At 42.8% G+C, this 26880-nt stretch overlaps 1 protein-coding gene across 2 annotated transcripts in view; it reads left to right on the top strand.

Moving 5' to 3' along the window:
* DNAH11 (dynein axonemal heavy chain 11) overlaps positions 1–26880 on the top strand; it is a 315578-nt gene that overhangs the window by 11881 nt on the left and 276817 nt on the right. For both annotated transcript variants that reach the window (XM_027872105.1, XM_027872104.1), the window contains exons 3-7: positions 3720–3916; positions 4791–4980; positions 11981–12080; positions 20705–20916; positions 26353–26586. In XM_027872105.1, the coding sequence (XP_027727906.1) occupies positions 3720–3916; positions 4791–4980; positions 11981–12080; positions 20705–20916; positions 26353–26586 (933 nt within the window). The remainder of the gene's footprint in view (positions 1–3719; positions 3917–4790; positions 4981–11980; positions 12081–20704; positions 20917–26352; positions 26587–26880) is intronic.

Raw genomic sequence — 26880 nt, 5'->3', positions numbered from 1 at the left:
CAACTTAGCTAAAGTTGTTAATTATTTCAAGTAGGTTTTTAGTTGATTCTCTAAGTATCATCATATTATCTGCAGGAGTGACAGTTTTGTTTCCTCATTGCTTATTCGAATTCCTTTAATTTCTTTTTCTCCTTTATTGCTAACACTAACATTTCTAGGACAATATTGAATAACAGCGGTGGTAATAGATATCTTTGCTTCACCTCTGATCTTGTTGGGAACGCTTCTAGCTTATTCCCATTATAGATAATGCTTGCTGATGGTTTTAGATAGATACTACTCATCATTTTAAGGAAAGCTCTATTCCTATGCTCTCTGATGCTTTTAATAGGAATGGGTACTGTATTTTGTCAAAAGCTTTTTCAGCATCTATTGAGATAATTATATGATTTCTGTTGGTTTTGTTATTGACATGGTCAATTCTGCTGATAGTTTTCTTAATATTGAGCCAACTCTGCATTCCTAGTGTAAATCCCACCTGGTCACAGTGTATGATCCTTGTGATATATGGCTGTAATTTCATTATTGGTATTTTATTTAAAATGTTTGCATCAATATTCATTAGGAAAACTGGTCTATAATTTTCTTTCTCTGTTTCTGCTCTTCCTGGTTTAGGTATCACCAGCACATTTGTGTCATAAAAGGAATTTGGTAGGACTCCTTCACTTATTTTTCCAAGCAGTTTTTTTTATTGGAATTAATTGTTCTTTAAATGTTCTGTATAATTCACATCTGGCCCATGGTATTTTTTTTTCTTGGGAATTGATTGATGACTTGTTCAATTTCTTTTTCTAAGTTAGTTATTTAAGTATTCTGTTTCCTCTTCTGCCAATCTGGGCAATTTATATTTTTTGTAAATATTCATTGACTTGGCTTAGATTGTTTGATTAATTGTCATATAATTGGGCAAGTATTTACTAATGATTGCTTTAATTTCCTTTTCATTGGTGGTGAATTCACCCTTTTCATTTTTGATACTGAATATTTTGTTTTCTCCTTTCTTTTTTAAAAATTAAATTAAAACCAATGGTTTATCTTATTGGGTTTTTTCTCTCATAAAACAAGCTCCTAGTTTTATTTATTAGCTCAATAGTTTTCTTAATTTCAATTTTATTAATTTCACTTTGGGTTTTCAGGATTTCCAATTAGGTATTTAATTGCAGATTTTAATTTTTTTTTCTAGTTTTTATTTTAGTTGCATACCCAATTCATTGATCTGTTCTTTCTCTATTTTATTGATGTATAAAATTTAGGGAAATAAATTTCCCCCTAGATTCGCAGTTGTTCTGACTCATATCTGCAGTTCTCATTCCTGGCCCCACCTCACTACCTCCACAAAGTGTGATGGGTCCACAGCTGTTTAAGCACATGAAAAGGACATTTTCTGAAAAGCTCCTTCATTAGAGCAGAGGGCTCAGGAGATGAATCAGGGTAAACATCCTGCCTGTACACCTGAGTCACCAATATGGACCCATAGGACTGGAGGGTGAGGGAACACTCCCCTGCCTGAGAGTGATAACTGCTCGCCTTGGGAGCCTTTTTGTGCTTGGGTTCTTTCCTGGTGCTTCCTCACCTGTGGCCCTCCCTCAGTATATTCCCTAGAACACCCCAAAGATTGCGTGGTGCCGACAGTCTGGACAGAGCAAATTAATCTTGGCAAGTGGTTAAGAAATAGTATACGGTAGCTACCATTTACGTCTCACTTCAAGACTTATAAATAGTATCTCATTTGATCCTCACAACCCCAGGAGGTAGGTGCTGTTGTTATCCCATTTTATAGATGAAGAAACTGGGGCAGACAGAGCTTAAGTGACTTGCCCAGCACCACCCAAGCTAGTGAGTTACTGAGGCAGGAGTTTAATGCAGGTCTTTCTGACTCCCAAGTCCAGGACTCTCTCCTCCCTTCCCCCCCATCACCCAGGGACCTCAAGTAGCTTCTGGAAGAAGCTGAGACTAGCTGCCAGGGTTACAGAGCAGAAAGAGCTGGGAGATCTGGGTTCAAATCCTAGCAACACTGGGTGCCTCACTGTATCATCCTGGCCCTCATTTTCAATTCAAGGGTTGGGCTGGGTGAGTGACGGTTCATTCCTGCTCTAAAATTAGCTTGTCTGCGAACTTTTCTGATTTGTGTTCAAGCAGGGCTAGCATTGTCCTCTCTAAGAATATTTTGTGTCTACTTATGTAGGAGTGTCCACGTAGCTTTTGGCTTTTAAGAACTACCTTCTCTTCCATAGACACATTTGGTCCTTTCCAGCAGAACCAGAGTTCTTCACCTTCCTGGTGTCCAGGGACCCTTCCAGCAGCCTGTGTTGGTGGCATCATCCCTGACCTCTTTGTCCCCCTCCCCGCACATATCCGGTCCATCGTCAGACCTGGCCACTTCTGCCTTCCCAGCATCCCCCCATGGGGCCATCTTAGCTCAGGTCTTCTTTTTGCTTCTCTCCTCAATTCTTGCAGCCACCCCTTAATGGGTGTCCCTGCCTCGAGTCTTTCCCTACTTCAAATGTAAACTGCCCTGTTTAGCTTTCAAAGGCCTGAGCTGTCTGACCACCTTGCTGGTCATTGCTCTCCTTCTGCATGCAGCAGTCCTGCCATGCTGGCTTTCTCTCTGCTCTCCACAGAGGACCCTCTCTGAGCCTAACGCCACATGTTAGAGACAGGCCGGGATCTGAGCTGGGCATTCTTACAATGGCACGATTGCAGCAGCAGTGAGGTGACCCGGGAAGGAGTCTGTGTGCCCCTGGGCACAGTAACCTGTCTGGAGCCTTTGGGAGGAGGACTAGATGGCTCCTTCCACTACATGGATGATCTCTGTGATCTTGGTCCTAGAGACACCTCTTCATTTGCACGGTGTGAATCGGGAAGGTCTGGATTCAAGTCCCACTTGACACCACAGATGACTCCCAAAGACTCTTAAGCTGTGGAAGAGTGGCTGAATTTCATTGGCAGAGAGAGCTCTGTCACTGGGAATTCCCCATATTTCTGAGTCACAGGTTTGGACCAATATAGTGTTTCCTGGGTAGAATGTAAGCTCCCTGAGGGTAGGGCCTGTTTTTCATGTTGTCTTTATGTCTCAAACTCCTAGCGCAGTACAGCAGGTATTTAATACATGCTTATTCTGTCTTTGTACTTCCCTCTGTTCCTAACCCACTGCCTATTATATAGATGGTACTTAATAGATGCTTATTTTATTGTTGTTTTACCCCTAGCACTTGTGAATAAACATTTATTAAGCACCTACAGTTGGGCTAAGCACTGGGAAAAAGAATACCAAAAAAGACAGTCCCTTACACTCTAATGGGGAAGACAGCCCACAAATAGAAGCTGAAGAGGCCAATGGGGGCATGATGGAGAAATCCAAAGGAGAGCCACTGGGTGGCCAATGCAGCTGACCAGCCTGGGTACCCTCCTTCTGGGGAGGCTTGGGGGGCACTCTCTGCTCCAATCTCCACTTAGAGGGGTCCCCAAAATGGAGGGTACCGATGATACGCAAATCCCAAGGCTGATGTGATCTTGCAGGATGATACAGCTCCTCAGGGCATGATGGTGTCCAAAGGAGTTCAGCTCAGTGGGAAATAAAAAACTGGTCTCCTGGCCTGGTTGCCCTTCTTTAATGGGGAGTTTACTATGCACCTATTTGGTTGTTGTTTTGCCCCTAGTGGCTTAATTGGCACCGGGTGAATTGATCTGTATGACATTTCTAACCATATTTCCCCTAGGTGGTTGTTCCCATCCTCTTGAACAAGAAGAACCATACAGTTTGGCCCTGTTTTGTTTCTCAAGACCTGGGAGCCCATGTGGAAGGCATGAAAAGCAAAATGTGCATTCTGAGGGGTATAATGTCAGGAAGAACCCTGCTTCCAATTCCCACCATTGCAGAGAGCATTGAAGGGGAGCTGAGCTGCACAGAGATCAAGTATGTACCCACTGCTGCCCCAGACTGTGGCCCCATTGTGTCCAGATGAGCTGTATCCTGGTCAGAGTATTCAAAACTTACATGAATTAAATGTTTGTAGGTTCTGGGTACATGAATATCTCGTGTTACTTTTTCTTCAAAGCAGCCTTTTAAAGGTAGTGTTTGTTGTAACAATTCCCAAGGAGGAGGCCAAGGCTTTGTAGTAGAGAGAGGGAGTGATGGACTTGAGGTAAGAAAGCGCTGGGTTCTAATCCTGCTTCCGCCACTTCCTAGCTGTGTAACTTTGAGCGAGTTACTTAATCACGCTGATCAGCGTGGTGCAGTGTCTATATATATATATATATATATACAGAATACATATGTGGGTATCTACAGACTGCATATATATGTAGATGGATTCAGCATAATGTATATGGGGCAAAGTGCTATACTAGAACACATATTGGGTTTGGAAACAGGAAGACCTGGGTTCCAATGCTGCCTCTGTAAGCCCCTGGCAAACCATCGACTCCCTCAGAGTCTCAGGTACCTTCTAACACTCTGAATAGACAGTTTGCAGATTTGTATTGGTGTGGGGGTATCCACATCGTTTCATTTCTCTTTTCTCTCATAAGTGCTGAAGGATAGCTCAGTCTTTTTTGGAGGACAATGCCTTTTGCCATCAAAAAACCGTGGCGATGTTTTTCTGCCACAAAGGAAGAAATGTGAACGCAACTCCATGAGAGGCCACAAAGCATCTAGGGCTTATACAAAGACATTTGCTGTTTGAGGAATGTCACACAAAGGCGAGAAGAATGTGGGTACTGGATTTCTGCTTCTGCCCTCTGTTTAGAGGGGGGTAGTCTGTAATCTTTGTCACTTTTGATGCTTGTAGACAAGACTCGCATGAAAGGGCTGTTCTCCATGCCATTGAATCTGTGGTTATTACATGGTCACATCAAATCCAAAAAGTCCTCCGGAAGGACTCGGGGCAGCCTCTGTTGAAGGGCATTCACTCAGACCCTCAGACAGAACTAGACTTCTGGAAGACAAGACGGGATAACCTTCTGTGCATCCATGATCAAGTAAGTCTAGTGAACTCCTTGCCTATGTCTCTCAAGCTGATGAGTAAGCTCGGCATGAATCTTACTCCCTAAACCAGTGATTTCCACTGATGGGATGGTGGGTGGGAGTCCTGTTCAGTTTTTGTGATTCTGCCTCCAATGCCCCTTTCTGAGTGCTATCTGATGTATGTACTTTGGTCCCCTGGTGGTGGAGCTGTGATGTCCTGGATGGTTGCTCTCTTGTCAACAGTGAAGATTGGATTTCTCATTCTGTGCCATTCTTGTCTACAATCTTCAAGTGATTCTATGATCTCACCAATGTGGCTATCCCCTCCAGTGTACAGATTACAACCCCATCTATACAGGCAAATTCTGGATGTCTCTTGTCCCCATCCTTTCCCAAGTTCACACAGGGCTCCATCTTGGTTTCTCTTGATACCACAAGTATACCCAAGGACCCCTTCACTCCCACCCCTTGCTATTCTTAGCTAACCCTGCTCTCTGGATCCACCCCATAGCTGCCACAGAAGAGCTGTCCAGGGTCCTGGAGGCCTTTCTAACTTCTTTGACATCTCATGGATAATGGTTTAGCACTTCGGTTGTTCATCTGTTATTCCAATGTCAGGAACATAGGAGACATTTAATATCTGTTGATTAATTCCTCATTTTCTCCATGACCAGCTCACCCCCTTTTCTGGTGATACCTTCCCTTGATGATTCTCCTTATCTTGCTTCTTGCATGTAATATGTACTTTAAAAATGTGGATCGAAAGGAATTTTGTCTTGCTAATTTTTGTTGACAGTGATATGATTCTCCTCAAAAGAGTTTTAGCCCCTCTAGGGGAATTACAAGACCAGAAGTTGGGGGGTTACTGCTCCAGGCAACTCTCCAGGGAAGCTCCAACAGGTGAAGATACAGTTAGCCTGATCAGCTTGTTGAATTTGAGAAGCAACAACAATAGCTTCTGTTTATCCAGCACTTTACCGTTGCCTTCGTCATTGTGGTCTGGCTTGGTGGGGAGAGCGTTGTCACTGCAAGACCTGAATCAGATCACTGACCCCTGCTCGTCTTTAAATAGAAATCTCAATTCTTGCCTTGCAGAGAGAGCCAGAAACTCCCCTCAGCAGAAAGTCACCTCTTGGAAGGCAGAGGCTGGTTCTTTTTTTCCCCTTCATGTCCCTACAGTGCCTCACACATAGTAGGGGTCCCCAACGCTTATTATAGCGCCTGGCGTATGATAGGTACTTCATAAATGTTTGTTGAATTGTTGAAAATGTATGAGATGAAAGTTTAAAATATAAAAAAAATTCCTCTTATTTCATAGGGTTCTAATATGCTTAATGAAAATCTTATCTATATAACATGATGAGCTTTTAAAAACTTTATTCCTGCCCATAAAAGTCGTACTTTAGACCTTCTTCGTGACCTGGATTCTCAAAAGCTCAAGCAGTGAAACACAAATGCTAGTGAGTTACTACACTACTCGTCTCAAGTGCCATTTCCTACGTCAAACATGTCCTGATCCCACCAACCTTCCTTCCAGATTATCTTGTGTTTATTTTGTATACCCAGGCATCTTCTCCAGCCACCTATAGCTCTATTAGGGCCTTCCTTGCCCCTACCTGGGTTCCCTTCTTACTTTTCTCCCCCAACCCACACACATACTGCTTTCCTGCCACACACACACACACACACATACACACACACACACACACACACACACACAGCTATTTAGTTACCCTGGGACAACTCCACCAAAGTATGATTAGCATACTTCCACCCCATCATTTCCACCCCATCATACCCGCCCCATTCCAGTGACTCTAAACCCTGTAAAACAAATAAAAATTCCAAACTGTTTCATAGAACTGTGTGACCTCTCTGTTTCTGGAGTGATAATGACAGAGCGGCAGAAGAAGAAACAGATGGTGTTAAGATCCCACAGTTGTTAGTCTATAAATATTAACCTAACAGTTGGTACTTTTAATGTGAGATGTTTGTCCAATGGCCAGTAAGTCATACTACTAGAGGAACTAAGCCATACCCATGTGAATATTTTCTCTGAAGGGGAAGGCATAAGCAAGTGGCAGTTTGATGGAAGGAATGCTCTCAGGTTGAATTTAGAGGCACAAAAACTGGAATGAGTGAGCTTGGCTTTATCATGCACCCAGAGGCAACAAGGAGCAAAGGATTTTATAGGAAATTAAGTCCTTTACCTTGCCATGCTCAAGATGCTTATGGGCCACAATGGCACCATGAAAATAACAAGTACGGCTGAAGCCCTGGCATCTGCTGCAGAGGATGAGAAGGAAACATCTTATGAAGAGGACAAGAACCCCGATGAAATCGGTGTGTATGTACCCTGACACTTGGTGACTTCAGTAAGAAGATGGGCACAGGGGAGGACAAAGAAAATTATGCTGAGAATTAAAGTGTGGGATCAAAAAATTTTCTAAACCAAATGATGAGACAGCAACTTGTCAATTACTTAGCATTTTCTTGCTGGTGTGCCATGAAATCCTACTTCAAGAAGAGACTCGGAAGGCACATGACCTGTCAAATACAGGACAACTCCTCAGACCAACCACATCCTAACAGATAAAAAACAACTGTTCATCAGCTACAGTCACCATCACAGAACCAGCTGATTGCATGCAGTCAGATTGTTGACAGGCCAAAGGAAAGGAGTGGAAATCAATTTTAAGGTAGAAGGAAGAATACTCATTAGAGGACATGGGGAACAATCCCAGCAGGTCTTCCCTAGCTTGTTGTAATTGGTTGCTAACTGACAAACAGGAAAGGGACTGAACTAAACACAGAAGCTCTTCTTAGAGAAGTTTAATTGGTACAGTTAAACTGCCTCAGTTTCCCCATCTGTAAAATGAGCTGGAGAAAAAAAACAGCAAACCACTCTATATCTTTGCCAAGAAAATCCCAAGTGGGGTCATGAAGAGTCAGACATCACAATGACTGAACAACAGAAAATTGATACAAAGCCCAGCCACAGTTTGGATTGGCTCAAACAGTTCAGAAGCCACTTCAGCCAGTATAGATTTAATCCATTTACTCAGCAGGATGATAGGACATCCCAGGGCAGCACTGGCGGTGAATGCAAACCATTGTTTCAGAATGTAATGGAGAAGGAAGACAGAAGATGAATGCTGTTTTCCTCAGCTGTGAAATGAGAGGGTTGGAGTAACTGATTTTTAAGGGCCCTTCGAGCTCTAGATTTAAGTTCCTATGTCACTAATCAATGAGATGCAGGTGAGGGGAAAATGAGTCTGCTGAGAGATTCATCTGCATTCTAGATAAGCCCCACCATCCTCTGAACATTTGATGAAAATGGAAGAACCACCAAAGTGTATGAAATTAAACCAATTTAGAGATGTTTCTAGAAGTCATCCATTTTCTTGAGCAATGATAATGGAATCGGCACATTTGGACTCTACGACAAGTGTACTTGATGTGGAGAAGTCCAAATAGTATTTAAGGGTCGGTCAGTTCCAAGCATTTTTTAAGAACTAACAATATGTCAGGCACTTTACTAAGTTCTGGGGATCCAGAGAAAGGCAAAAATACTGCCCTCGCTCCTCAAGGAGCTCACATTCAAATAGGAGAGGCAACATGTAAGTTCCTAATAACTGGTGAAGATCGATAAGCATGTGGAAGGTAATCTCAAAAAGAAGGCATTAGCAGTGGAAGGCTGGGGAAGACCTCTTGCTAAGGCAGAATTTGAGCTGTCTTAAAGCAAACCAAGAGCAGAGATCAGAAGGGAAAGCATCTCATGCCTGGAGGGGGGGAAGGGGAGGCAGCCAGTGATGTGGCATGGAGTTGGGCAATGGAGTTGCACACGGGCCATTGTAGTTGGATTAGACAGTGTGTGGAAGGGAATGAAATATGAGAAAATTGGAAAATAGAATGGAGTTGGGTTGCAAAAGGCTTTAAGTACCAAAGAGAGGTCTTTATATTTGATTCCCTTCCTGGTTGTGCATCTACTCATACTCCATGGAGGGTACAGCGGCATGGGGAAAGATGAGGCAGGGAAATGAGGCCAATGTAAAAATCAAGGTGTGCAATGATGAGGACCTATGCCAGGGTGCTGGTTGGGTAAGTGGAGAGAAGTTGTAAATGTAGAAATGGCAAAAATTTTACAAGAAATTGGATATGTGGAGGAAATATGCAGTTGAGAATGACACTGGGGTTGAGAGCCTGGTCATTGGGAGGATGGTGGACAGGTGTCCTCCATAGTAATAGGAAAGTTTGGAGGAGGGGAGAGAGTTCCAGGGTGGGGGGTGGTGGAGTATGATTTTAGTTTTGGACACAGTGAATTTGAGATGTTTATAAAATATCTAATTCAAGATGTCCAAAAGGCAGCTGAAGATGCTAAACTTGAAATCACTAGAGAGTTAGGGCTGAATAAGTAGATTTTAGAATCATCCACATAAAGATGATATCCATGGGAGCAGATGAGAACATCAATGTTCAATTATAGATAACATAGAAGAAGAAAAGATGGGACTGGACAGAGCCTTTGTGGTAGTGGGGGAAATCTATGGTGAATAGATGCAACCTGAATGAAGATCCAGAAAACCTGACTGAGGAGAGGTCAGATAGGCAGGAGCCAAAACAAGAGAAAATAGTGATTGGCAAAGGAAAGAGAGGTCAAGAAAGGTGAGGTTTGAGAAAAGGCCATTAGGTTTAGCAATGAAGAGATTATTGTTGACTTTAGAGAGTAGTTACAGTTGAATGATGAGGGCAACAGCCAGAATGCAAGATCACAATTGTGTTGGAGGGGAGGAAGTAGAGATACAGTATAGGTGGCTTTCTCAAGGACTTTAGCCACAAAGGGGAGGAGAGATATGATAGCTAGCAGGGATGGTTGGATCAAGTGAAGATTTTTAAGAATGAGAGAGAAACGGGTATATTTGTAGGTAGCAGGAAAGCAACTAGTATATAGGGAGAGATTAAAGATTAGTGAGACAGTGAAGGTGGTAGTGGTTGGAGGGTGTCAGCCTTTTAGAAGAGGCTAAATGGTGGGATCAAGTGTTCAGATAAAGGGGCTTGCCTTGGAAAGGACAACTTGATGGGAGAAGGGGGACGTGGTGAACTAAGACACCGAGTGATGTGAGAAGAGAGAGCTCTTGGCTAATGGCCTCAATTTTATTTTCAGTAGAATATGAGACAAGGTCCTCGGCAGAAAGGGAGGAGGTCCCATGGGAGGCTGGAAGAAAAATTTTAGAGCAGCTTCTGCGGTGAATGGGATAGTTCATCGGTTAGGAATGTGTAAAAGGATTGCTTCGTCACATGGAGGGTCCAGTTGAGATTATATAACATAAATTTGTAGTGGATCCAGTGAGCATGGTTTCATGATTCCTTCAGCTTCCTTCAGTGTGTGAATAGGAATGTCAGTGGGGAGCGATGGCAGTAATCCACACTTGAGGTTTGACCGAGTGTGATCAGTGACAGGGCAAGTGATTTGAGTGTAGAGGAGAATGAAGAATTGAGATGATTCAGCAAGGGGTCAAGATGGTGAAAGGAGAACAATGCAGCCAGTGCAGAGATGATGACCTGGAAAAGAGCTGATGATGGTAGAAGGGGACTGTGGAAATGTCTACAGAGAGCAAGGCTGACTCCCCACTATGACCAGGGAGCTGGAGAAGGGTAGAGTTAAGTGAAAATGCAACCAATACCAGAAAGGGTGGCTGAGAATGCAGGGTCATCAACAAGAGGGAGCCCAGGTCTCAACAAGAGCCAGCAGATGAAAGGAGTGAGAAAAGAGAAGATTTAAAATGAAAGGAATTTTGTCAATTAAGGAATGGGCATTCCAGAGAGCACCATAGAAAGTCATATAAATGGGTGTGTCTCTGTCTCTCTTTTTTTGTCTCTGTCTCTCTTTTTTTGTCTCTGTCTCTCTTTTTTTGTCTCCGTCTCTCTCTGTCTCTATCTCTTTCTCTCTTTTTGACTCTGTCTCTGTCTCAGATTTCATTGTGTGTTTGGGAAGTTATGCAGTGCTTCCGATTATCCCCATGTTGCTTTCTGCCTCAAAGACCCACTTTTTGACACCAGTATTCTTGTGATTTTATCTGGCTTCATGAAACATTGCAGTCTTAGGAAAACCAAAATTGTAGTCCTTATGAAGGTCAATAGAAAGATATATGGTGCAAAACTGGTGATTAGAAAAGCATTTTATCAGTGATGGCTTTTGCATGAGAGGTACATAAAAGACATAATCAAGAACACAAGACTAGAAAAGACTGGAGAGACCAGTTATGTACAATGATGAGAGTTAAGTACCATGGACAGCCCAAATGAGCTAGTATCCATTTAATATTTTAGTTACATTTTTATCAATAAAAATTAATAATTGTATCCATTTGTTCTCCCTCCCTTCCATACCTACCCCATCTTGGAAGAAGAAAAAGACAAACCTCTTGTAACAAACATGCCCAGTCAAGCAAAACCAATTCCACACTGATCATAATCAGGAGAGTGTGTCTCACACTTCATGTTGAGTCCATCAGTTCTCTGTCCAGAGGTGGGGTGTCCATTAAACATCAGAGAAATGCAGAAATGCCCTCCAGCTTGTGGGGGCTGGTATAAGATCCATTTTGGAGAATTCATGTGTAAGAATCCAATAGGATGTGAAGGCAGAAATGCAGCATGAGCCTGCCCCAAAGGAGGAAGAGAAGCCTCACAGGCTAAGGCCACAGGTACAATGAAGCATCTTTGTATTAATGTTGTCATTTAACCTCCTTTCTGGGGAAATGGGGGTGCAAGTAGTATACAAGCATAGAAAATATGGTTATTTTACTTCCTTTCCTCTTCCATCCTGCTTCTGTTGGATATTGGATCAAAAGCTTTGGATGTTAGACATGGTATACATTGTATAAAGGAAAATCTAATTGAATAAATTGTTTCTTCCCAGGAATCACATTTGTAACTCCCAATAATCCAGTCCTAGTTATAAAATATATTATCTTTCTCTCTCCCCCTGCTTTTCCCTCTTAAACCTAATTCTAGCTTCAGGCTCCCGTTGTCCAGAAAATGGTCCAGATCCTGAAAACCAAACAGAGCAGTTATTTCCCTACTTTTGAGGACACTTTCATGGTTGTTGAAGCTGGTAAGGACAATCTGGATGTCAGTGAGCAATGTGTGACTTTTGTTGGGGTGTGTGTGTGTTTGTGTGTGTGTGTGTGTTCCTGTATAATCAATTGTTTTTCTTTAATAGATAGCTTGAATTCATCACTGTGTACTAGATCTGTATCCAAATATTGAAATGCATGATTAAATACATTATTACTTGGCTTGAGTTCTACCAATTTAATTTATTTCTGTAAAGTTTATGTTGATACTTTTTCCTTTCATAAAAGTCAGGATAAAATATAGTGATAATTAGAGATAACTGATGTAAAACAGAATGTCGGCCATGATGTGCATGTACTCAGTCTGTGACTGTAGATTTATTGCTACAGTAGACCTGTTACTGTAAGGAAATTACTCACTCTGAGGAGTCAGTGTTTTGCACATATATCAATGACATATGAGTAAAACATAATGATAGATGGTTAAAAAACTTCCAACTAATGCTTCCATTTAAGTCTTCTGATGATAAATACAACTCCTGATGGTGCCAGACTAGAGTTCTATTTGGACTTTATTTTACTGGAATCCAGCAGAGGTCATAGTCTCTTCTTGTTCTAAGAGTTTAGGATTCTGTAAAAAAAAATGGTGGCTGGCTTTAACATTCACTTGAACAGTCCTGGTTGGCTGTGTTGTGAGTCATTGGTGTGTAGTTACCAAGCATCTTTCCTGTCTACTCTAATCACGGTACCTTACTAATAACTAGCATTCATTTAGTGCTTTTAGCTTTGCAAAGAGCTTTACAAACCTTATCTCATTTGCTTCTCACGACCATCTGAGGAGATAGGTATTATTAGTCCCATTTTGCAGATGAGGAAACTGAGGCAGGCAGAGGCTAAGTGATTCATCCAGGATCACACAGCTAATCAGTGTCTGAGGCAGGATTTGAACTCGGGTCTTCCTGAGTCCTTGCCCAGTGCCACTTAATATGTTTAGGCCATAAGCATTAAGTATGGTTTTAAATATACTTTGAAGATATAAGGAACACTGTTCCTTTAGGTAAGGAGAGACATGGTCAATGCCAATATATACCCTTCTTTCCCTTTGAAATTACATTTTATTTTTTTACAAATGCTTTTTGATTGAGTCTATATTTTATATTTACTTATGTATGTGTTTTTTTTTTCCAGGAGAATGTAAGCCCCTTAAGGGCAGGGGCTATTTTGTTTTTGTCCTTATGGTGCCTGACATGTAGCAGATATCTAATATGTGTTTGTTAAATTGAATTGGAACAATGGGCTTGAGATACAACTAGAGTGAGGTGAACAGAGCTTTGTCTAAGGGTACCAACAGTGCCTGATTTAGCAGGTAGACAATGTGCCTATTGGAGCAAGAATGGATGAATGAAAAGGGGAAGCTACCAGACACTCCCACTGCAATTCTGGGGGCGGGTACCCCACAGGGACAGCCTCCCTTGAGGTGACCTTCCAGTGTGTTGGATTCTCTGACTCCCCCGATTAGGCCTTTTGCCCTCAAGACCTTTATTACATATAGTACTGGGGAAGCATCTTCATGGAATTCCTCTTTCAATTCGTCAGCATGGGAGGGAGGTGAGCCTGGGTTCTTGAAGGCTGCACCAAGCTAGGTCAAGCTCTGGAAGCCCTTTAAAGCTGGACCTCTGGAGCTCTTAGACTTCCCGGTCCTAGCACTGCTCATGTTTTCCTCCTCCCCTCCCCAAGCTTCCCTGTCCATGGTACCTGGGCTTCAGGGGCCCTTGGAGATCTCTAGTCCAAGGGTTGGTGGGTTCTCATCTTGTTTCCCCATGAACATGCTGGCTTTTTTTTTTTTAAGCAGGACCTCAGTCCTGGTACTGTAGGTTTTTGTGCAGCAAAAGGCTGCTTCTCTCTGCATTTCTTGATTATCATTTGATCAAGTGTTCTTCTTTGTGCTGGTATATGTAGGGGCAGAGCTGAGCTCTTCAGCAACCTTCAGTGCCTCCATCTGAAGCAGAAGTCAAACGCCATGGCTCTGAGCTGACATTCAGTGCCATTGCACCTTGGACCAAGCAGGTGCTTAATATGTAACTGGTGAACTGAATTGAATCCTGCCTTCCCACCTGCAGAGCAACAGAAGCGGCCCTGATCAAATTCATTTCCCCATGCTTAATTCTTTTCTTTTCTTTTATATTAGGCAATTGGGGTTAAGTGACTTGCCCAGGGTCACACAGCTAGTAAATGTCAAGTGTTTGGTCTGAGGCTGGATTTGAACTCAGGTACTTCTGAATTCAGGGTCATTGCTCTATCCACTGCGCCACCTAGCTGCCCCCATGTTTAATTCTTTTAAAATATAGTATCTATTAGTTGATGGCATCTTGTAGTCTGATAAATATGGTCACTGATTTCTCTGTGATTGCAAAATAAGCTGCAGTCCTTTACCATTTTGGTACTTAGAGTGCTTTCCCTCTTCTCATAGGCTAGTGCAGCTTTTTCTTTTTCAGATCAGATTCTTGATTTGATTAGTGTAGGAAACTTCCTATGACGAAGCTTTCTCCACCAATGCAGATTGGCACCTTTGCTGAAATTTACAATCTTAGAGCATTGCTTGAGGTGCTAATGTTATAAATGATTTGCCCAGGGTCATATGGTCAGTGTGTCAAAGGCAGGACTTGCACCCAGGACTTCCTGACCAGGAGGCCAGGCCTCTAGCCACTGTATCACACTGCCACACATAAAGGCCCCTTCAAAATGGCAGGTGATTTTTGCAGGGGTTTGAGGAACATGTGATCTCCTGTATTTCTATTTCCCAGTGCAAAAAAATTGATAAAGACCTCCTTGATTGCTCTGTTGGTAAGATGGCAGGGTTCAATTCAGTTTAGTAGTTATGTATTAAGCACCTACTGTGTTCAAGGTGCTATGTTAGGTGCTGGGAATGCCAAGACAGAAACAAAGTCCCCTTTGCCCTCAAGGGCATTTTATCTCTAATTCCACAAATATTTATTGAGTGCTTACTGTTTGCCAGGCCTGTGAACAGAGAGAGACAAAGGTGAATCAGCCCTGCCCTTCAGGGGGCTTACGTTCTACAGTGTGGCTACAAAATGGCTTTTTTCCTTTAAATTTTATTTTTTAAAAACTAATGTTAGACCCCTAACTCTGCCACCACAGAAAATAGCAAGCAGCTATATGTGAGCATCAAGCCTCTATCTATTCATTTGTTTTAATGCCAAGTGTTCATGCGTGGGGAAAATTCTCACCTTCGTCCTTGCAGAAGACAAGGGACAAATTCCAGGGACCTAACTGAGCTTTTTAAAAAGCGCATTAAGTGGTAAGTCCTGCCCTTCCAAATGTGACGCAGGAGAAAGATTAAGCCTCTGTATATCCATTTAAATTGGTGCATCATTAAAACCTCTGTATATACCATCAGTCCTTGAAGGCTACTTCACAATCTGCTTGAAAGTGCCAAGTGTCCTTGTGTCTAATAGCTTCTAATGAACATAAATGGTTTGGTTTTCATGGAGAGCAGATGAACTGGGGAGCCAAACCACAGGTCAACAAATGGGCTGAATAATAGGGTCACTGGGAAGTTGCTCCGGAATAAAAGAAAATGAGAAGTCAAATGAAGGAGAGGGCAGAGGGCAGCATGCAGGAGTCAGTGACGTGCAGGGTGAAGAGAACAGCAGCAACTCCAATGAGACACAGAGTGAAAGACTCTTGGGAAGCAGGCACCTACAGGAATGTGAGGCACTGGAGAAATATGGCCCATCTTGCCCGGGTTAGAGAGAGAAGGGGCATTTGGCTAGCCCTTGTGGCTCATCAGATAGGGCCTTCGTGAGGTTGTCCATTCATAACACTAGCCTGGAGTTGGAGTCTTAGTTTGCATTATTGGTGACATGATGATGCAAAGTACACAGAGCGACAGACCTGGAGTCAGGAAGGTTCATCTTCCCTAGTTCAAATCTGGCCTCAGACTCTTAGTAGCTGTGTGATCCTGGGCAAGTCACTTCCCTTTGTTTGCCTCGGTTTCCTTATCTGTAAAATGAGCTGGAAAAGAAAATGGCAAACCCCTCCAGTATATTTGTTAATAATACTCCAAATGTGGTCACAGAGTCAGACACAACTGAAAAATGTCTGAATGACAACAACAAAAATCTCTTAGCTTTTCTGGGTCTCAAATCCTCCAACTTTAGAATGGCTATTCCCCACTCCTTCTCCCATCGCTCCCCCCCCCCTTTTTTATCATACTAGAGAAAACAGAACCCAGGGACCTCCATATTGGACTCCTAGCTTTGAGTTGGTCTCCTCTCCATTCCATCCTTCACACAACTGCTACATTCATCTTCCCAAAGCACCAGGCTGACATCATTCCCCTCCCCCCTGTATGGTGCCTCCCTATTGTCTCCATGAGAAAATCCAAACTCTTCAATTTGAAAATCCTTCACAATATGGCTTCCCTCTGCCTTCTTTCTTTCCCCTTCCTCCTCTTTGATATTCTCTGTTCCAGACAAATCAGTCTGCTTGCTGCCCCTGGCACTGGCCATGGCATCTCCTACTGCCGTGGTTTTGCTTTGGCTGTCCCCAGTGCTTGACGTGCGCACCCTCCTCATCTCCAACTCTTCCTTCAAGTCCTGACTTGGGTTCCCTTAGTTGTTAGTACTCCCTCCCTCCATGTCACTTCTTGGTCACCATTTCCATACCATGCTACCTGCCCTTGGGCCATGACCCTCTTGTCCCTCCTCCCCATTAGAACCTTGGAACCACCCTGGGCTCTAATGGGCAAATATTTGCCTTTTGTTGCCCAGAACCAGACTTCTGAATCATCTCCCACCACTACTTCCGAACCACACATGTTGCCCACCCCCTTCCCTTTAGGTGTTACCCTCCTTCCATTGCAATGAGGGCAGAGACTGTTGATCTTATGTTTGAATCCTCAGCATTAGCATGGTGCAGGGCATATAAAATGTGATTAATAAACACTGTGTCTATCATGTCTCCATGCCTAGCTGAGCCTCTCCTGATTATGTATGCATCTGTGTACAGATTTTATCCTTCCAGTGGCATGTGAGTTTCCTGAGGGCAGGGAATGTTTTGTTATCTGTCTTTGCCCCCCTCCCCCAGCCCCCACCCCATACATGTCATCCTTCAGGAATGCAAACGCAACTTTTGTAAGGTGCCAATTGAGGAAGTAAGCAGAACCACTGAGAAAGAATGGCTGAAAGCTTGGTCATACGGTGATGACCTACTTAAGGGATTTAAAAAAAATTGTTTTGAGAGTTCTTTTAATTAAAAAAACCTTTGAGGCCTTTGGAGCAATAACACAATGAACCCTAAGTATTGTAGTACCATTTATTATGCAGAATAATGGGCATAAAAGGACCCAGACACATCGTCTAGTCTGTTAGCCTTCAGGAGAGAACAAACCATTTCAAATGGATAAATATTATTTTATTAAAACAACCTCAGCTCTCAGAAATATAAAGTCCACAGCTTGTCACTATAGCCTATCACAGCATCTTGTAACTCCCAAGCTCTACCCTGGTAATTCTATAATATCAAACCAAAACCATTCTTCTAATGATTCACGCCAATTTATCCTTTTTCCTCCTTGATGAAAACAGAAAGGAGCTTGCTTCCCAAGTCATTTCTTTTCCAATAGATGTCTGATTTCATCACTTAGATGGTTCCCAACCTCTTCTCTGTCATCATTTTTTTTTAACCTTCCTTCAGACTCTTCTTTTCTCACCATCTGGAGTGGTGACCTTGGCCTTTTAGGAGTGGGGTAAGGATAGACATTGACCTCTGATTTCACCAGTATGGGGAACTCCTGCATGAACAAGCCCCCCCCCCCCAATCCATATAGGTGAACACTATCTTAGAGTTTGCCTAGAGCACTGAAATGCTAAATGACTAGCCCAGGGTCAGTAGATATCAGAGGCAGACTTGAACCCAGGCCTTCCTGGCTTCTAGACCAACCCTCCCTTTGTTCCACCTTGCTTCCTTTTACCTCTGGAGATGAGGAAGGAGCAGATAGCACAAGGTTACTGATTAAGGCCCAGTTTGACAGAATCCTAGCCAAAAGTTGGCTTATTTTTCCCATCAGCCTAGGGTGAGAGCAGCTCTAACAGAAAGGAGGGACATAACCACTATCTGCAAGGACTTGAGGAGCTGAGATGTGGAAGAGGAATTATGCTAGTTCTGTCTGGCCTCAAAGGGAAGAGCAGTGTGTGGAAATCAGAGTGGTCAGTTGAAGCTTGACATAAGGAGAAAAATGAAGCCAAACCAGAAAGCTTCCTAAGGACTAGAGCTTTATTGTGTGGTTAATTAGCAGGGCCACCTTCAATAGAGTGAGGTCTTCAAGGTCTTCAAGCAAAGGCTGGGTGACCATTTTTGGAGAAGTTGTAGAAGAATTCTTTGGCTGGTATGAGCTGAGATGTGTTTGCTGAGCTCTCTCCTGATTCTAAAATCCAGCAATTTTATGAATTACTGGAAACTTTGAAGGTAGATCTGAAACTGATTTAGGAATTATAATAGGATCCTAGATTCAGAGCAGAAAGGGACCTTTGAGACTGTCGGGTTGTAGAGCCAGAGTGGAAAGCACCTTGGAGGCCACTGAATCCAACCCAAGATGAGGAAATGGTAGCCTAGAGAAGGCAAGGTTGCCAAGGAATGAGTGTGGCAGTATCAGGATTTTAACCCAGGTCCTTTGATTCCAAATCCAGCCCTTTTCCTGCCAGTCTTTATATGGTACTTGATGGTTTGCCAAGCCCTTCCCACATATTATTTCATTTGTTCATCACAAAAACCCTGTGAGGTGGGTGCTATTATTAGCCTCTTTTTAAATAGGGGAGAACACTGAGGGTGAGAGCAGGTAAGAGACCTACCCAGGGTAGCACAACTAGTAAGGGTCTGAGGCAGGATTTGAATTCATGTCTTCCTGACAGCCAGTCCACCACTCTGCCTGCTGCCCCCTCCTTACCTCTGCCTAAGACTCAGGGTGAATTAGAAGACAGTTCTTGCCACAGCTGGGGAGAGCAAAAAAGATTTGGACAAAACTAGACTTGATAACAAAGAATGAGTTAATTTCCAAGGTCCCTTCTCACCCCATGATTCTGTAATGGTTAAGCCACCAAACTGCGCTTGGACATTTCTTTCTCTTCTCTACCAAAGGTCAGTTTTGATGATGAGGAAGAAACACCTAGGGCCTCAGAGGCTTTGCCAGCTGAACTTAAGCTCTGAAAGGCTTTATCAAGTGGGAAAGACTTTCATGGATGGTGTAGTTCCACTGATGTCTCAAGATAAGGAGGGGATCATCCCACCAGCCTTGACCCTGGAGGGGTCCAGGGCCCACGTGGAGGCTTTTGTTCAATTTTAGGTGCCACAGTCTAGAGAGAACAATGATAACCTGGAGATCGCTTCCAAGGAGGATCAGCCAGAAGAGTAGAAGGTCTGCAAAAACATGGTACTCGAGGATGGACTGAAGCAGTGGGAGAGCTGTTAGCCTGGAGGACGAAAGACAGAGAGGACAGGCCCTCTGACAGCAAATATTTGTAGGGTTGTCTCACGGAAAAGAGATTATTGTTGTTCACCTTGGCCTCAGAACGTGAGAAATGCTGGGCAGAAGTGGAAAGAGATGCATTTAAGTTTGGTAGCAGGAAAAATTTCCTGACAACTACAGCTATCCCAAGTTGGAATTGACTACTTTGGAAAGCATGGAGCTCCCCTTCCTTGGTGGTCTTCAAACAAAGACTGAATGACCACTCATTGGACATATTTAGGCACTGGGCATGAGTTAGACTACATAGCCTCTCAGGTCTCTTCCATTTCTGAAAGATTCTGAGATGTTAACATTTAGTATGTTATCTTCTATCTACTTGGTGTGTGTTGAGTGTGTGTGCATGTCTGTGTGTGGTATGTGCCTATCTATTTACATGTAATTTCCTCCATTAAAATGATTTGTTTGTCTTTGTAACTGCAAGCACAGTGCTGGGCACAGAGTAAATGCTTGTTGATTGATTAGAGAAGACAGAAGCTACCTAGTCATTGGATGAATTCTTTTGCCAAGAAGCAGATCACAAATCTAACATGGTGCTGCACAGTATAGCTGTCCATCCAGTCTTCTAGATGACTCATGATTTAGTTGCTCTAGATCAGAGGTTCTCAATCTAGGATCTGTGACTTTTTAAAAAAAAAATTGGTAACTGTATTTTATTTAATATAATTGATTTTCTTTGTAATTCTATGTATTTTATTTTGTGCATTTAAAAATGGTATTCTGAGAAGGGGTTCATAGACTGATCAACAAAAAAGTCCAGGACACACAAAAAATTGGTGGAAAACTCTTGTTCCATATGAATAAGCTAGCATTAATCTCTATGTTTAGATTAAAGTTCAATTCAAGTTGTAGTATAGATAGTACAAAAGGATATACTATTCAATGTGGTGATGATAGGTTGTGATATTTTTGTTTCTCTTTGTACTTAGAGACTGAATCAATTGATTTATTCACATTTTCTTGAATGTGTGAGGTTGGTCTGGGCTTATGATTTAGTTCCTGTGGGGGAACTCCCAGGATGGAAATGCTTTCCACAGATTCAGGTCAGCATAGAGACTAAATCTAGTGTCCAAAGCCTCCAGACTTTGACTTGGGTTTCCATTGGTGTTTCCTTTACAGCTCTTCTTGAAGCCCAAGATATAGAACTGTACCTGAGACCACTGAAAAAACACATTCAGCATCTTAAGGAGACTGAGTTCCCATATGTCCACTTCTTGATTTCCCCTTTATTTCACACCATCTGCCTGATTTGGAGTCACTCCAGGTTTTATAACACACCTGCCCAGATAATCATCTTGCTGCAGGAGTTTTGCAATCTCTTTATTGACCAGGTATGTAGCATTGGAGAAAAAGCTTCAAGAATAAGGAAGAGGATTTTCTCCCATGTTTCAGATTCTGATTAGAACTAGTGGGGAATGAAGAATTGGGGCAGAAATTGGGGGCCCAAGGTGACCCTCCTCTTTTAGAAAGCATGTTTATTCAGTAAATATTGACTTAGTTTCTACTCTCTATAAGCCCTGTCCTAGGAAGATAAAAGGCAAAAACAAAATAACCCTTGCCCTCAAGAAACTTACTCTCTGCGGGCACCTGGATACAAAAAGGCTTGCTTGTAACAAATGCTACCTAGCTTACGTAGAGAGCCCATAAAACTCTAAGAGTCCCTCAACTCTTTCCTGTTGGGCAGTGCATTCCTTTTTTTAAAAAATAATTTTGAATTTTATTTTTAATTTATGGAATAAAACAAGCATTTATGTGATGTAGTACAATAAAAATATGATTGTACAATTGTTGGGGCTGAGTTGTGTATGATGAGGTGATTCTAAAAAACAAAATTGGGTAGGAAAGGGTCAAAAGGAGAACTCATAAAAACAGGGCATGAAAGGAAGAACTAATAGAGAGGAAGCATGTGGGGTGGAGGACCGGTAATATTGGAACCTTACTCTCATCTGTGTTGAAGAGGAAGCAATGTATATATCTGAAGAGGTTTAGAAGTCTCCCTTTTGACTTGGGAAAGAACTTTGGCTTACAGGAAGAGCCCATGAGATGAAGAGAATGAGAAGAATCTGAGGAAAAAACTCTTCTCCCTTCCTCTCCCCTCATCTTCTTCCAACTCCCCCCTTCCCATCTCCTCTTCTTGCTCTTCCCCCTCCCTGTTCTCCTCCTCTTCATTCCCTCTCCTCCTCCTTCCATTTTCCTTCTCCATGGAGAGAAGTTGCTTGGGTATCAGTGTTGCAGCATGGTCGCAGGTGATGTTGGACAGCTCCATGGTGGGCTGGATGTGATCTAATTCTCTTTAAGCTGGACAAAATTGCTGTGAATTTTCCCATCTGTGTCCTACATCAATCCAAAAAAATACTTTAATGTCTAGAAGAATGATTTACTCCAGGGAAATTTATTCAGGTGCAGATAATTAATAAAGCTACTGAAATGGGAGGATATTGAGTCACTGTGGAGAGATGTTCCTAAGTCCCTGATCTACTCCTGAATAATGTAATTATTATTTGTAATATATACACCTATGTAACAGGTGTGTGTATACATATGTTTGGTATATAAAAGTGTATATGCATATGCTATAGGATGTGGTATACCATACCATGTATCCCATAGGATTGTAGATTTAGGGCTGGAAGGGACTTAACCCCTCCACCTTTTACCAATTGAGGTAATTGAGTCCTGGAGAATCAAATTTACTTCCCCAAGATCACACAGGGAGTAATTGGTACAGCTGGGATTCAAACCCAGGCTTTCTGACCCCCCAATTCTGTGCTTTTTCCATTTTGTTATACTGTGATATGAAGCATGAGCCCCAACCCACATTATAAAGTAGTAAATATCTAAAGGTCATTGTTCTGGGGAGCTCTGAACTGCTATCTTCCCTGCCCAGAGTGAAACTCTGACAACTTCCTTCTTGATGCCAATTTACTGTGTTTGATGGAAAATGAGGAATGGAGAGGCTATCTAGGAATTGGACACTTCTCACCGGTAGGGTTGCTAGATGGAACGTGATCCATGACAATTTGACCTGTCGTTCCCCACCTCCTCCCGTTCTTGAAGTCCTCATATAGAGTTTCTTTTCCAATGGGAGGTTTTTTTTTTATGGTTGGACATAGTGCCTGCTCTGTAGGCAGAGAATCCCATCTTAAGTGGCTTAAGATGTCAGAGCTTAGCTCAAGTGGGAAGGGAGATAATACGACACATAAATTGGGGCGGGAAGGAAATCCTTTCAACTAATTACTAATACATCCCACTCAAATGGATTCCATTACACTCTCTATTGAGATGTCTCTACTTTCTAAGCAGCAATCAATTAAGTCACAACTTTAAAGTCGTATGTGAGTAAATTAAACACAGGAGGCCCTTAGCATAGTTGGGGAATAGATTCTAGAGGTTAGTCTATTAAGTAAACACTTGTTAAACAAATACTGATTAAATGCCTACTATGTGCAATGCACTAGAGTGTCAGGATCTGAGGGAGCCTATAATAAGGATAATTAGGGAGGGCCTGGAAGGAGTTAAGTTTGGCTTATGCAGCTTCCTCCTGTCCCCCTCTGTTGCTCCTTTTCTTCCCTCCCCCAAAAACTCAGTTTGCTGAGACTGCTCTCTCTCAGCTGGGTTGGGGGTGTGGGGGTGTGGGGGCAGTATCAGGTTCAATTCAGATGAGATTTTTAAGTGCTTGTACCTAAACTGACTTAACTAGTTAAAAGCCAGACTGTCCAAATTGTGGCCCCTCAAGGTAGCATTATCAAGACAATTGGTTTTTTTTTTTTCCCATTTGCTGAGCTTACCACCCCAGTACTTAAATGACCTTTCTCCAAGTGATCAGTATGGCTTCTTCTCCCCACTAGCTGTGGATAATTGAGTTTCATCACATCTTGGAGGAGTTTCCTCACGCTAATAATTGTTGCACCATTTGGGCTCTCACCCACCAGCTGTGTGGGTTTCCTGTGGAACATTCTCTCCACACATCCAACCTTGTGGACCTGGGTGTTGTTCAGTTGTTTTTCAGTCATGTCCAACTCTCTGTGACCCCATTTGGGATTTTCCTGGCAAGGATGTTGGATCAGTGTGCCATTTCCTTCTCCAGCTCATTTTACAGATGAGGAAACTGAGGCAAATAGGGTTCTGTGACTTGCCCAGGGTCACACAGCTTCTAAATGTCTGAGGACAGCTTTGAACTCAGGAATGTGAGTCTTCCTGACTCCAGGCTGGCACTCTACCCACTGTACCACCTAACTGTCCCTTTGTTATTACAGATCAATGAACCGCTCTGAGGCTTTATGGGTTCAAGCCCTGCCTCTGAAAAGCTCCTAATGTGTGACTCTAGGCAAGTGATGTAATCTCTCTGTGCCACTGGCAAATGCTGATTTCTGTAGAAAGTGACTTACTAGAAGCTCCCTACACTGATAAAATCTCAGTTATGTTTAAAAATAAAAATACAGTATATAGTTTGAATTTTCTGTGATTCTTGGAGATTGGATTTTTCAAAAATAACTACAATATAAAATTCAACCTATACTTTTATAATATGTAGTAAGAAGAGCCCTGGGCTTTTTCTATGGTTTGCTACAGTTAAGCCAATCTCTTAACCCGGTCCTCAGCTTCCTTATCTGTAAAAGAACGGGGTGGGATTAGATGTCCCTGAGATCCTTTCCAGCTCATGGTCCTTCCTCCAAGACCAGCCTCGGGTCCCTTATGCTGTAGTGGCCTTTCACTGTTATTTTTTGCAGAATGTGTATTTTGTAAGTGAAGTGAGCAGTCATAAACTCCCTGGGGGCAGGGGCTGCCCCTCTTACTTTTTCTATGGATTAGGCAAATAGTAGGTACTTAGTGAGCGCTTGCTGAATTATTAAATTGTAAGTCAGATAAGTTTACCATTTGCATGTCTGGGATCAGTACTGGGTCAGATGCTTTCCCAGCAGGTAAGGTGGCTGTCATCTCAAGGGGCCAGGAAGGATCACAGGTCTAAGCTGTTCCCTGTGCTCCCCTCCTCCCACCCAACCCCCCAGCCCCCACCCCTCTGGGCTCTAAGAATTGAGTTGACTTGGAGCACTATGAGGCCAGAAGAATTCTACATTCTTGGGTAGGAAAGATCTCTGCAAGACCCACACATTCAGCTAATAAACTAAGGCATGGACTCCAAATTCAGTCTATTTTGTAGGGATGTTTATAGATTGATTGGTGCTAATCCCTTAATCCAAGGTCATTTGGGACGTCAGACAGCAGTGGTGGCCGGTTGTGGTGGAAGGTGTGTGAAAGATTTGGGAGGTCAAAGGGTTTCCTGGTGTCCTTAAAAAGACTCAGTGAATGACCCCCTCTCTGATCCTGTTAGGAGTCAGGGAGCTAATTCATGTAAATTCTCACCTCTGTTCTCGTAAATTGGGCCAACTCTGCTATGAAACAGGGCGACTTTTCAAGCCTCGGGTTCATGAGGTGCACTTGTAGGTCGTCAGTTGTTAACAGAAAGTGGGCTTGTTTACTCTGACTTGGCATCACCACTGCCTTTTGTCTGTGACCCAAGTCTGGTTCTCTCTTAGCGTTGTCTTTATTTGCACTCGGCGGCTTTTTGCTCTTTGCACTCTGCAGCACCTGGTGCAAATCTTCAGATTCTTCACACTACAAATGTATTTCTGTCACTAGATCCTCCTTCCTCCCAAAGTGCCAGCCTTCCAGGTGCTCAGCCTTGCCCCCTGGGAGCCTTCCTTCACTCACCCCCTGCACACAGGCAGACACCGAGCCTGGTTTCTACCTCCATTATTCTTCTAGCCACCAGCCTAGTTCAGGGGCCAATCACCTCTCCCCTGGGCTATTGTAATAGCTCCTTAATTGGTCTTCCTGCTTCTGGGATCTGCTTTCTCCCGCCTATCCCCCACACAACTATTAAATTAATCTTTCTTTGTGACAAACGCAACCAGCCACGTTTCCCCCCTGCTTAAAAAAAAAAAAAAACTATTGCCTCTGTGGTAAAATGCAAAATCTGCAGCCTACCATTTAAAGGCCTCCACGGTCTGATTCCCTCCTCCTCTTCTCATCTGAATTGAAGCTCTTTCCCTTCATGCATTCTGTCTCAGTCGAATAGACTCACTAATTGTTCCCTGTACATGACATTCCTTCTCCCACCTATGTGGGAGCATCTGCAGACTGAGGCTACCTCATGTGTAGAATTGGAGTCTGTCCCTTATCACTGGGCAGCAGCCTCGATTCCCAAGTTGATTCTGCCTTACCCTCCTTCACCGACACAAGGCTTCTGCCAAACTGGCTTGGTTGCCGTTCCCCGAGCCTTTGCATGTGTTGTCCTTCAGGCGTGGAACTCCCTCCTTCCTCTTCTCTGTCTCTTAGAGTCCCTAGCATCTCTGGCTTAGGTGCCGATTCCTGATCCACTTAGCTGTTGGTGTTATCTCCCTCTTGGAATTACTTTGTATTGGGTTATGTGTAATTTTTACTTATTGGTCTGTGGATGTGTTACTTCTTTTTAAGACAACATAAGCTGCTCAGTGCCTTACATAGTGCCTAGTACATGTTAGGTACCCAATAAATGTTTATGAACTGGATTATTTACTACTGATTAAATCATTTACGATTTTTCCCTTCCCCTCCTTGCCCTGCATCATTCATCTAACACCCTTTCCAAAGCTATATTGATATTTACAGCTAATGTGAGTGTATGTCACTTTAAAACAAATTGTGATAACCTCAACTACAAAGTGAAGCCAATGAAAAGTTGTTTCTGTATTCCTGACCACCACGTTTCTCTCATTGCCTCTTAGGCAGTCACCTACCTTTCCCAGGATGAACTTTTGAAAGGAGAAGTTGAAGAATCCTTGGAACGGGTGCAAGTGGCCATAAGCACCTTAAAGACTTTTAAAAATACTTTCTTCAACTATAGGGAGAGATTGGCAAGCTATTTCACCAGACACCAGGAGATCAAGCCATGGGATTTCCAATCCCACATGGTGTTTTGGAGATTTGACAGCTTTTTCGACCGTTTGATGAAACTAGAGGTATTGTCTGTTGCTTCATACTTCCTGCAGGTTATAGACCTGGAATGAAAATCATGTATTTTCCAATGCCTTTGAACCAACAGGTACTATCATCCGTGAGGTAAGTGAGAAATTGCTTCTCTGAGTGATTCAGAAGATCGTAGGGAGAGCCCCTCTGTACAAACACTAACAGGCCATCTTCTCAGGTCTTCCGAGATTTTCTTTGGTTTCCATATCATTTTTTTTATTATTCTGTAAACATTGCATTGAGTACAGATGGAAATCCATATGTAATGAAAGCTAGTCTTTAAATAA

The sequence above is a fragment of the Vombatus ursinus genome, unplaced genomic scaffold (genome assembly GCF_900497805.2).
Source record: "Vombatus ursinus unplaced genomic scaffold, bare-nosed wombat genome assembly UNPS02014799.1, whole genome shotgun sequence".
In the NCBI taxonomy this organism is placed as follows: Eukaryota; Metazoa; Chordata; class Mammalia; order Diprotodontia; family Vombatidae; genus Vombatus; species Vombatus ursinus.
Note: the sequence above shows the minus strand (reverse complement) of the source record. Positions and strands in the feature narration are given on the sequence as shown.